At 46.4% G+C, this 12,729-nt stretch overlaps 1 protein-coding gene across 4 annotated transcripts in view; it reads right to left on the reverse strand.

The window, feature by feature from the left end:
- Positions 1-12,729, reverse strand: part of sh2d3ca (SH2 domain containing 3Ca) — an 83,706-nt gene that overhangs the window by 32,802 nt on the left and 38,175 nt on the right. The window contains exon 1 of one of the 4 annotated variants that reach the window (XM_069183176.1): positions 8,648-9,162. The exons of the other annotated variants lie outside the window; for them this stretch is intronic. Within the exon in view, the coding sequence (XP_069039277.1) occupies positions 8,648-8,728 (81 nt within the window). The 5' untranslated portion in view covers positions 8,729-9,162. Of the gene's footprint in view, positions 1-8,647; positions 9,163-12,729 lie in introns of those variants that run through there. 4 annotated transcript variants of the gene reach the window in all.

Raw genomic sequence — 12,729 nt, forward strand, 5'->3', positions numbered from 1 at the left:
GACACTGCACAGAATATTCTAGATTCTAGTATATTCTAGAATATTCTAGGCCTTACTAACGGATCACACCGTTTGAACAGAGCACCCCTTGGTGTACTTGAGGAATATCTAAGAAAAATTAAATGTGAAAACTCCAAAATGAATAATAATAAAGTCCTCAGCACCTGCAGGTCTGAATGACTTGTTCTTAGCCATCACCCCTGGTGTCCGAGGGACTATGTTTTTATACATGCTCAGCAGAGAGGTGCTGTCAGTGTCTCGGCCGCCAATACTGTTCTTACATCAGGTGGGAACCCGCTACTGTGCAAACACAGCTTTTTCTGCATGTTCCGTCTTTCCTGTCACAGCAACAATTCACACTAGTCTCCAGCGCGCCCCGGAGGACCGGGGCCGCTGTAATGAGTTTCGACATAGAGGAGAAAAAAAAAATGCATCTCGCAGCTATTTGTGGTGCTACAGTCACACCAGACTCTAAAGGGGGCAGGTGAGCGCTAGGCTCTCCGCCAACGTGTAAAACGCTACAAAGGCCGTGAACGGGGAAAAAAAAAAACAACAACAACACAAAATGCGTTGGAAGCTTCCACACAGCCGCTTGTCAAATACTTAGGCTAATCGCTGGCGGTATTTGCAATATTGTTTGGTTGTCTTCAATGAAATATTGAGGGCACAGCAGCAACTCCCCGGGGAAAGAGTCCCATTGTACTGAGCTGTGGACTGTGTTGCTCTCTGATAAAACGCCGCCTAGCATAATGCGACTTCCAAGGATGCCGTATAGTCCTTTTATCAAGCCGACAGCGCACGAATGACAAGCCACAGGGACCGTAAACCATGCACAAAAAAAAAATCGTATCGGCGTATCACGACCAGATTCCCGGGTTAAAAAAAAAGCCTTCACTGAATCACACTTCAGAAAGAAATCTGTCCTGTAAATCTACGAATTAAAGAGAAAGAAATTTCCTAATTCCCTTTGCCCTGTTTTCTGCAGTTTCTGTCCCCTGCCTGGAGCACAGATCTCTCCGCCGGGCAGGGGGGTGATCTTGGGACATGTGACGGCCCCCACCGCCGGACAGGACGCCGAAACAGCCCTGCTGAGACCTCTTCACCCCTGATCGGGAGTGAAGTGGGAACATAATGGGAGGAAAACCTCTCAGAGTGGATTAGGCTACAATCCTACAGCGGCAGAGACAATACCCACCTGCCATGGGGATAAGAAGGCTGTCAATAACGGTGCGATTTGTCCCTTGCGGACAGCGCCTGCCCGCTTCGTGTTGTAGCAGAGGACAGAAGATTATACCCCAGTCACAGCGCAGAAGACAAAGCTGTCCACGAAGAACTTGCCATTTTTGGGATCAGAGTGCCTTCATAATAAGGAAAAAACTCTGTCTTCTAGCAAATATGGGCCAGATGTTTGGAGTATTATATGAGATTTCTAATAAAACTGTGGAAACAAATCTCTGGAAAGCCCCAATCAATACAGCGAATACGTCTCTCAAAACATCACTCCCCTCCACTTTTATAACATACCTCAGGGCTCAGATAGGGGGTAGCGACCCAATGATGTACCCTAATACGTGCACAACAAATAGGACTTCCCTCAACAGCAAAGGTTGTCCTGATATTTGGAGAGATTCATGGATGCACAGAGTGAAACAGGAAGGGGAACGGAGTTCTGCTCCACCCTCCCTGCAGTTGGGATTTGGAAACTTTCCGAACGGTCCTGCAAATCTAGGAAACACTGAGAATTTGCAAGTCAAAGCTCCTTATTCCCCCCACACGGCCATAGACGCAGAGTCGCAGCATGCCTCCCCACCGGGAACCGGAGCTGTGTCCGTACACAAAAGCTTTCGCCACCCCCTCCTCCTCCGACCGGGATAAGACGAAACTGATAAGCCTCTTCGGAACAATGCTCCTCAATGACACGGTAAAGGGAGTGGGGGGTGTCAAAAATGAAAGAAATAAAGAACATCAACCTCCGTGAGACTCAAAAGGCCCAGTGGAAAAACAGGGGCATCATTATTTCCTATCCTGTATCAAAGGCAGCACTGCTGAGAGATGAGTGGGGAATACAGCTCTGGGGCACGGCTTGAAAGATAGCGGCTCTTCGCTAAAATGGTGTAGGGTTTCTTGAGAATAAAAGTCTCCCCTCGAGTCGAAAAGCAAGTGGGGCTGCTCTTGTTCTTTCCCCGAGGCGGAGACGCCTTCCACATTTCCGTTGCTAAACAAATTCACGTTGCCTACACGAGTCGTTTTTTTTTTCCTTTTTGGATGGAGAATAATACAATTGGATTGCACGGATGGAAACACAATAACACTTTCAACAGATAACAGGTAGCAGGTCTAGGTGACAGCGCGGTCTAGGTGAGAACTCAGCCAGTGGTCAGCGCTCACATTGCGGATGGCCGATTGGTGGAAGTCCGGAGAGCCCGTTTTCAAGGTCTGCTTGAAAATGGGAAGACACGCGTCTCAAACTGGACAGGCAAGGTGTGAACAGACGCTCCTTAAACTAAGAGCGAGGCGCCATACTATGTCCGCCGTAGCGGCCAGCGGCGGTTGCACTCCCGGCCCGTGTGCAGGGCGAGCGGCCGCCGCCCTCCTCCGCCTTTCCCCCAGGGCGCGGAGCTCCGCTGGCCCGGCGATGGGCCGTTTCCGCCGCCTGCAGAGCGGCTATCGGACAGGCGCTGCCCGTGGGTCGTGACAGAAAAAGAGAAAGTCGTGCAGGCTTTTCAGAGGCTCGGCGGAAGCAGCTGAAGGGCACGAATGTGACCCCATTCCCTGGGAGGGTCGGCAAGCGCTGAGCTAGCTGGTCTGGCTCTCTTGAATGAATAGGTTTGCCCCCTGGTCGACAATGGTCGCATTAGGAGAGGATTATACTTGGCTTCTCTCTTGCTTTCAGACTTTCCCAGCCTGGCTCTGCCCTCTCCTCTCCAATTCCCGTGTCCGCTTTTTTTTTTTTAATACGTACTAATTTACTTGCACAGGCAGGGGAACAAGTCATCTGAACAAAGGGACTGCAGAACAGCATTCACTGGAAACAGTAACGCCGCATTTCCCGATCGCCGCTTTGAAAAGGAATTAGATTGCGGTTCAACTTCAAACTGTTTTGAGCTACTGTAAGAATTTTTTTTTTACCGATTGATTTTATTTAGTATAGCACGTGTCCCAGACCTGCTCAGAAAATACCTCTGTGCCTCCTGGTTTTCGTCTAATTTAACTTTAACTCTTGTTAAATTAAATGTACTGATAAAGTAATTGAACTAATTGTGTAATTGGTCGGCTTTATCTGCAGTCAGATCTCGGCTTTAAAAATACATATTGTTCATGAAAAATATATTTCCAAGAAATCTTGATTTCCCTTAGCTTTTTAATAAATGTCAGCTTAACGATGTGCAGACACAAGTGGGACTGACACCGTCAAATGTTCAGAATATCATTCTTAGTATTGTACAGACCCATGTGTTAAATTCCTCCTTGAATCTATAGACCTACAGCAGAGGAATTCTGAAATCTAGAGTCTGGTGCATGGTTAATGCTGATGTCTAACCATCTCACCTATTTAAGAGTTGAAAACGTTTTTAAGAAGCAAAGCGTTTAATTAAATGTGCGATAAGCCTAATTAATAAAGAGCTCAGCAGGAATTAAAAATCGCCGACAGAACTGGGATTAGGATAGAAGATTGTACCAAAAATGTGAAAATGTCTAACAGGGCCAATTAAAATAAAGGTAAATTTAATTACTAATTAATAATTTAGGGCAGATTAAGGAGTTAGTCCCTTTCTGTGAAAGCGCAGCGCAAATGTTTGAATGTAATCGACTTACACTTACAAGACTTTGCTTCGTCTTTCAGTTGCGAGAATACAATACTACAATATGGGAAAGGTCCAGTTTTTCTCAATGTTTTCGCAACAACGGATAGTGATTCCTAAAGTTCTGGAATGCAGATGCATGTAATATGCAACCATTCTAGTGCGGACAGACCATCCTGTACTTAACCACCGACAAATGTAATACCTGCGGGAAACTGATCTTTAACACGCAGTAGAAGAAATGGATTATCTATATCCTTGCCTGTGCTGAGCATGAAGATCTGCAGAAATGACTGGAATCAGAGCCACTAACAAATGAGGAAGAATTTTAGCATTTACCTTTTTTAAAGTGTATAAGATAGTGACTAGTTGGCTTTGAAAAATGCCTTTTACCCAGCAACAGTATGAAAGAACAATTGCAAGTATATTATTTGACTTTTTTTATATTAATGCTACAACCGCAGAATGTCTAGAATGCCGCAGAATTTTCCTTTTGTCTGTATACAAGGTAAAACTGCTTCTCAAGAAGAACGTGGTCAATTACAAAGAAATGTTTGTCGAGAGGAAAAACAACTCCTTATACGGAAACTTAAATGAGCTTTCCTGTGTGAATCTGCTGTATAAAACTCATTGCATTTATCATCTTGGTGGAGAGGTTACTCACAGATCTGCATGAGAGGCTGCTCTCAGATCTGCATGATTATATCCTCCCCATGTACATGAATAAAGGACTCTGCTTGACCACACCTAACTTGAGTGAAGAGTTTTCTTAGACAATTTCTAAACTCTTCTTCGACACAAAGGTATAACATTACCAATATTCCACTATACCCTTGGCCAACAACCATTTCACTAGTGCTTCACTAAAACCATCTGGTATGAATAATCAGACTTGGACAAACCTGATTAGATTTGGGTGCAGGAGATAGTATTTTAAAGGATACAGGACTTCTTTTCCTGTAAAAGTTGCTTAAATGCTTACCTACAGTACTAGTACAGTAACAGCAAAAGACAGGTTTTGTTTACCTTTAAAAGTCTCAGAATTATTTCAGTAATGAGATGGGCTGGTTTTAAGTACTAGTCCCACTACATAAATGTATAGCTCTCCATAATTAATCAATGTTGACTAAAAAGCATGAATAAATCTGGGTGTCAATACATTTGATATGACCTAAAGTCATGTGCTAATGTATGCTTGATTGCATTAGAATTATTGACACATTGCTGTTGGCAAAGGCCTTTGTGACAAAAAGATTTTCTTTTACATCTGTGCAAGTTATCTCCAGCTAACGTCGCAGGTAGATAGATCAGCATGCAGAGTGATGGATTGATTGAGGGAAAAAAGGAACATGCCAGAGACCAAGGCCTTCATCCTATCTATCACAGACAATGATCGCTACAGAGGATGCACAGAATCTTTGAGGGTTATAGAAACCGGCAGACACACAGATGAATTAGAATGGATGCACAGTAACAGGGAAACAGAAAACGGACAGATGGGAATCGAGTGAAATGTGTTAAAAAGCCCCGAGCATCAGGCCTCGCAACAGAAACACAGAAATAAATGTAGCAAAGCACAGTAGTAGATCTTTATTGACAGAGAGCAAAGAGTCAAGGCTGATACGCAAACCGACTAAACTACTCAGAAATCTAACAGCTGCGACAAGTGTAAAATTCTCGGTGCAGTTTGCTTAAGCATCGTACCATGCAGAAGTTTGTGAACACGATCGTTAAATGTATGCGCACAAATATTTACGTACTGCATTTAAGATTCAGAGAACATTGTATATTAGGAGGCTGATTAATATTAGCTATATAATCAACTATCTAATTCAATCATGCTGATTCTTTCAAATTTATAGCAGCAGTTCAATCCATTTAACACTGAAGGGATACTTCCTGGTTGCTTGCTTGTGAATGTCATCTCATCTCTTATATGAGCTATAGAAAGCCCTGGCTTAGGAGACAGAAAGATGAATGTATAAACTAATAAACGGAAGGACATATATTGACAGGAGGCAGTGAGATATATGTACAGTTTTGTCCAGGCACATAGGAGTCTGTTGAGGCACAGAGATAAGTTATCCATCGCTGTCAGTACTCTTATTGCCAGGCCATTCTGTCAATGAATCAGTCAGGGAAAAAAGACAGAGAGGGGTGAAGGAGAGAAAGACAACTGGATCCATACATTCCCTCTCATGCTCACACATTTTAATGAGTGGACACAACCCCACAAACCCACGATCTTTTGTTGCTGGACTAGTTTGAACAAGGGATCACCAGTGTTGCCATACCTAAAAGCTGCCCCCAAATTAAATTCATAAAGGAGATTCATCACCTCTTCTTTTGCATGATTTCATTTTTGCACAGTACATCCCCATCTAGTTTGGAATCGCCTAGCGTGGCTTCATGTCCCATGTCAAGGTGAAGACTGCCGGTTCCACACAGGGATAATGCAATTGGGTAAACAGACTGTTCTGTCCTGTCCTCCTATCAGAGGTATTCAACTCTGGACATGCTTCGAGCTCTGCAGTGATCTACAGGAGGGTTAGCTGCCAATTGGATGACGACCACATTGCGCAGTGATGTCACCACAAGCCTGCAGGCACCTGGGAAGTTGAAGAGGTGGCAATCTCCCCAGATACAAGCAGACTCATCCCACCCTTGCACTAGCAGCACCAGTTCAATAATGTATCACCTTCTGGGGAAACCCCTTTCACAGCTAGTGACTGACAGGTCCCAAACATGAACCCATGACCTCTGCCTCCAATTGCTCAACCTGCACACAGAGTGAGAGCCTTTGCCAGTTACAGGTTGCAGGAGCCCAGGAATCACCTCCTTGGCAACCAAGAAAGAATGATCATTTTCCTGGATACCCCCAATCAAACTTGATGGATTGAACCAGAATTTCAGACTCTCGACATAACAGAGGATGGGTTTCCATGAATTGGATGCAAGAAAGCTCTCAGAAACTGGGTTATTTATTTGCAGCTAGTATTGGAAGTAAGAACTAATCCCCTCTTTAAGGCTTGTTAATAAAGTCCATGCTCTACCGAAAATACAAGACCAGAGTAAAGAACTATTGTTCCACTTTAAAGATGAATCTGCACTCTGCCCTGTCTGATGTACATTTCTGTTACTTTTCCTTATTAGACGGAAAGGAATAGTAACTGGGTTTGTGCAAGTAAATATTCAACAACAAAACAGAACCTCAGTTTTTTATAGCAGGTTAAACTGACACCTTGTCTCATTTACTGAAAGATAGCACTATAATACCCCACAACGGGACACGTATGACAGAGTCAGCTTTTTTCTTTTTCATTAAAAGAGAGCGAAGCCAGAACACGGTTTAGTCTTGCCGAAGTCTCCTGAGAGCGAAGCTGATTTTTCTAGCTTCACTTTTTAATGAGTCCAGTGTTCTGCCTGGATGAGGCCAACAACAGCAAATGAGCCGATTTATAGACACAAACAAACATTGCAAACTGGATCCAGGAGATTCCTCCACTGGTTTTAAAATATTTTTTTCGCATGATCTTACCACCCTTTAAAGGCTGACTACACAGCCTTGAATCTTTTAGATTCGGGCGGCAGTAATGCATTTTTTTGTGGTCATCTGCTGCTCTCGCTGTCCCTGACTGGACGGATAATCATCATTGATAACATCTGGCGCAAATCTAAACGCCACTGACCATCTGCGCAGACCAGCTATTGGTATCTCAGGTGGGAGAGGAGCTGATAGAAGACCTGACAGGTGCAGGCAGACGAATTCCAAGCGGGTATAGTCAGCCGTCCCAGATTTCCCATGGGATGACGTGTAACCCGGGGTCCCGTCACCTCTCCCTTTCCCAAGCCCATTTCCCACGACCGGGTGGAGTTTCGGCTCTCTCATCACCGTCAACACCTGTCAGAGAGTGTCTGCCATGCTTTCGACACTGTGGGAGCGAACCTGGAGGCGCAGAACAGCAGCTCCATTAAACATCAAGAGGGATGATTTTGTTCTCACTCAACTGTGATTTCTGGCCAAAGAAGAAACAAGCCTGCAAGAACTCGAGCACAAATGGAAGATGAACCCCATTCATCAAGGACTTTGGAATTGCACTGACACCACTACACTGTATGTCACTGCAACACGCAGATATACATTTCCCAGTCCCACAGGGCATCGAACTGCCCTGTTTTGTGGTGCTTAATAACTGATATTTTCCAGAACAATGAGAAGCTTAAGTTGTGTTGATACGCCCGGATCAAATTAGCAGCGGTTCACCCCTCCAGCTCGGGGCTTGGCTGCTGCCAACGGGACTGCTGTGCCGTGATTTCATTCAAAAGCAGGGCAGAGCACTCGACACAAAAGCCGCGCGCTCCCTGTATCCTCTTTTCCCCTCCCGCCCGAGCAATCGGGAGCAACACACCGCGAGCCAAGCGAACAAGCCCTAGCTCCTCTGCAAAAGTCCAGGTGGGTTACCCTGGCACCAGTGACAGACAAACCCGAAAGCAGCAGGAAACTAACCAGAATGGCCCCCCAACGTAGGGCGCCCACAAGTTGGGGCACCGGGCGCCGTTCGCGTGACGTGCAGATGCCAAACGCTCGCTGCACGGAGGAATGCATTGCTAGGTAAGGCAGACGCATGTGTGTGGGCGACATCCAACTTCTCCGTGCCATGGAGAAGGTGGGTGGCGCGGTTTCAGTGAGTTTGAGTGGCCGTCTACAAGTAGGGCTGCGAGATTCCAGCCCGGGTCTGTGCACGGTTGTCCACAGCAAATGGCCCACTCCCCCCCCCCCATCGACCCCACAGCCTCTCTCGGGCGGGCCAGCCCGGGCTGGCCCCGAGCGGTGCTCCTCTTACCTGCACCTGCATGAACGATCCCCGGTAGAAGCAGCAGGCAGCTGCGGAGATGGCACTCCACAGGCTGCACCTCTCCGTCATGGTTCCCGGTGGGGGGGGTTCTCTTCGGGTGCGCGAGGTGGGGTGGGGGGTGGGGGGTAGGGTCTCGGGGGAGGGGGGGGGGTGGGGAGGCGTTCAGAGCTAGCGTCCTCCCCGAATAATCCACCTCCGGTCCTCTTTCGCAGCTTAAAATCCCTCGCACATCCCTTCCGACGGCCGGCGAAGGCAACGGGCTGCTCCTGCTGCTGCTGCTCCTGCCACTGCTCGTGCCTCTGCTGTCATCACAGCTGAGATCTTTGATTCCCCCCACTCCCTCGCTCTCTCGCTCGTGCTCTCACTCGCTCTCTCTCTCTTTGCTTCACAGGGGCTGGGATGAGGATTACCTCATCTTTTTCTGATGAAAGGGAGGGGAGGGGGAGAGATGCTCTAGGAGGCAATGGTGGTCCACTGTTTAGTAAAAACGAGTCCCCTCCCACAACCCGCCCCCTCCCCCTCGTTGCCCAGGGCTCCTCCGGCAAGACAATGCTGAGAGGCTCCAGAGCCGGTTTGGGAGGGAGGAAACGGGGTGGGGGACGGTGAGAGAAAGAGATAGGTGTGCTGCCTAAGGTTTCAGCACCTTTCCGGGAGCAATCCGTCTTTTCTCTCCTGGCTCGGAAGTTCGTGAAGCACGGGCAGGGTAGGGGCAGTGATGGCTGGGGGCTGGTGTGGCGTGTGTATGAGAGAGGGGAGAGCGTGTGTATATGCACGCTGCGAGGAACGCAGACGTGAGTGTGCGTCTTTCTCCGTGCTTGTATGCCACAGACACAGAGGGAACGCGATCCAAAAACAGACGCCCCCCCTGGCCCTCGAAACACAGGCCAAAATGTTAAAGCCTGGAGCAATGCCGACGTGCTACCGCCTCTTCCACTTGCAGTGGCTGTCCACAGTGTTTGCTCCTGATCACAGCCCTCTCCATAGCCTTGAAGCCAGGGGGCGTTTTAAGAAAGCTCTTATAGTGGTTAAATGCTTGCTTGCTGTTCGGAAGGTCCGAGGTTCGATTCCTGATAAGTCGCGCATTTAAGGAGTGCTGAACACAAGCGGCCCCAAGACTGGGCGATATCACCTTCCATCTTGAAAATGGAGATTTCATCTTTGTTAAGAGATATCCGGGAAAGGGATATTTGTTCACCTAAGATGTAAATAAACCCTTTGCCGAACACCCGGAAAGACACCGCTAGGCACTCTTGTTTTTAAAGACGGCATCTTTGAAAATAAACTGTAAAAGCAGAATTTTAAGCAACTGGTCTGGGGGTTTGGGCTTCTCCTGTAAACATCCTTTGTTTTGTTTTGATTCTGCTTTCCTTGCGGTGTCCATTTTTAGCAGCGCAGGAAACGTGAACCAATTTCTCATTCGATTAAAAAAACTACCGAAGCATGAAAGTTCTACGCACATCTGAAGGAAGAAAACAGTGGAGACACCGACCCCAGATTTTCAGTAGGTCTCCTTCAAAACCCTAACAGACTACGAGACATGTAAGTCACAATAAGCTTGTGTATGTCCAGATTTAGAAGTGATTCACGAATGAGCAACAAAATAAAGCAGGCCAGATGAACTGCATGCTTACTGAAGGCTATTGATAGATAAAACTTCCCACAACTGAATAGAATAAAACTATTTGCAGAAAATAGCCTGTCACACATTTAAACATCCTGGATCCTTCTTCTGTCCTTTTGTTATTTTCCCAAGCCCAGTCTGGGCTTTTTATTCCTGAATGTGACGGTCAGAGCTCATTTTGGGCACCAGCACAGGAGCAGAAGCTAAATTATTCAGCTGCAATGATAATATCAGCCAAGCCATCATTAAACAGTGCCGATACATGGGCCCGTTTCCTTCACCTTACTGGAATGATGGAAGAAATGCTTTCGAGCGGCCTTATTTTATAAAACTTTAATGGAGAACTCTGAAGTGCATTTGAACTACATTCTGTGAGTATTGGCTGATCCTGGACAAAAACGCATTGCTTCGCCCCCTGAGATCTGGAAAGCAGCTGCTAGCAGGCCAGTGGTGTCTAAAACGTCCACACCCCACCACTTAATGTCGCCACGCATGGCCGGTTTTCTCCCTGTGCACATGGGCTACCCTGGAATCAGCCAATCGCGTGCACAGCCCCACACCTGCCTCGGATTTGCAGCACGAGCTGAGCAAACAGACAACCTGCTCTCTCCCAGCCACCCTGTCTGGGTGCCCTCCCTCTCATTTGTAGGGACGAGAGACACCACAGGAGGCCAAAGCAGAAGATAAATCGAGCTGCCTGTGTCACTGCATCTCAATGATAAGGACTTCAGTACGTCGTCACTTCACTGACTAGGGTGTCCATAGGCAACGGATTCTATTCCAGCTTTACAGCTAAATTCAGACTGATGGAGACAGGTTTTTTCTATTCCCACGAACACAAATGAGAGGAAATCAGATCCTCAATTAGCTTAACTAGTCATTTAACATGAAGAGCCAATGCTTTGCTTCTGCTCCTCCTGCACCACCCATTAATTCCCAATAATTCATCGACGTTCCTAAATATCCATTTATCTTGGAGGTTAGAATTGTGTTACAATGGCGCATGTGGTTTGCAAATACATTTTGCCAGTGAAAGCAGGTGGCCTGTCCTAAAGAACTGAGGGTTTTGTCAAAGCCTCATTTATTTGGCTGCCATATTTATCCCAACAGACCTACATTTACAGTACAACAGCAGTGTCTCAACTGGTATTTCTACCTACAGCCTTCTGTCATGAGGCCAGAACCTTACCCACTGGGTTGACAACATGTAGCCTTGAAATTGAAGCGTAGATACATGCCTGTCTCCGCCCATGAAAATTTACAAAAAACGTTCTTGGGACATTAGAATTCCAACAGTTCCTGAAACCTTTATTTACTCACACCTCACGTTTATCAAAAACATATCTAAATCTGCACACAGAGACAACATTTTCCCAGTCCACTCAGGAACTTCTATTGGTCATTTGACTTTTGTTAGCCTTGATATGTTGTTTGCCTATTGACTCCAGAGACAACATCCAAAGGAATCAGACTGTTGCAGAAGGACCAAGTTGTTATCTTCTCCAAGGAGAGAGAAAGAGATGATCTGATTTAGGAACTCAACCACATATTTGTTTCGCATGCTTCGTTCTAAAACACGATCCAAAAAAAGAATATTTCTGGCCAGGAAATTTCCAAGACAAGAGCAGCCAGGTATATAATCTCGGGCTCAGAAGAACGTCAAACAGAAATTCAATCTCTCTCAAATTGGAAAGGGTATTATGCTGCCGATAGCTCTGAAATGAGGATTACGTCACTCGTTAGACAGAAAAAAACCACACACCTCATGACCTTCTGTACAACTCAAACAATATAAGGAAGCTGCCTTTTGAAATACGGCAGTGTGCAAATGAGCGCTCTATTGCATTTTAAATACCCATACGCGTAATAATGATGATAGGGTTTGTAAAAAAATAAATTGTGAATAAGCCAATCTGTAGCTGAGTGGTATTAGGAATTTGCAGCAGCTGGGTAACATTTCCATGTGTGTCGGTGCTAGAAACAGAGAAGCTGCAGAGAGCTTTTTAAGGATGTAATATAGATTAGCTCCGCTGCTGAGAACTGAAGCCAGAGCAATATAATCAATACTAGACAGGAGGGGAGAATGTCGCAGTTAAGTGATGAGATGAGGCTGCTCCTCTCTCGCTCTCCGGCTCCGACCGCCCAGCACAACACTACTGCGTTCCCGTCTCCATCCCTTCACCTCCTTCTTTTTGGGATCTTTCCGTCTGTCGTTTGCCATCCCGCTGGTCCTCTGCCCCCTCTCCCACCCACCCACCTCCTCCTCCTCCTCCTCCTCGCTGCCGACACCCACTCTTGCTCTCCTCCTGCCTGCCTGCAATTAAAAATTAATTATGCCGTCAGTTGTCCTGAAGGCAGCTTTAAAACCCAAAACTAATAGAAAAACAAAACAGTTTCATGGATTAGCACCAGGCAGCGAGGTGGATAATGAGGGGTTTCGGGCAATCCA

Source organism: Lepisosteus oculatus, chromosome 24, assembly GCF_040954835.1.
Source record: "Lepisosteus oculatus isolate fLepOcu1 chromosome 24, fLepOcu1.hap2, whole genome shotgun sequence".
Classification (NCBI taxonomy): domain Eukaryota; kingdom Metazoa; phylum Chordata; class Actinopteri; order Semionotiformes; family Lepisosteidae; genus Lepisosteus; species Lepisosteus oculatus.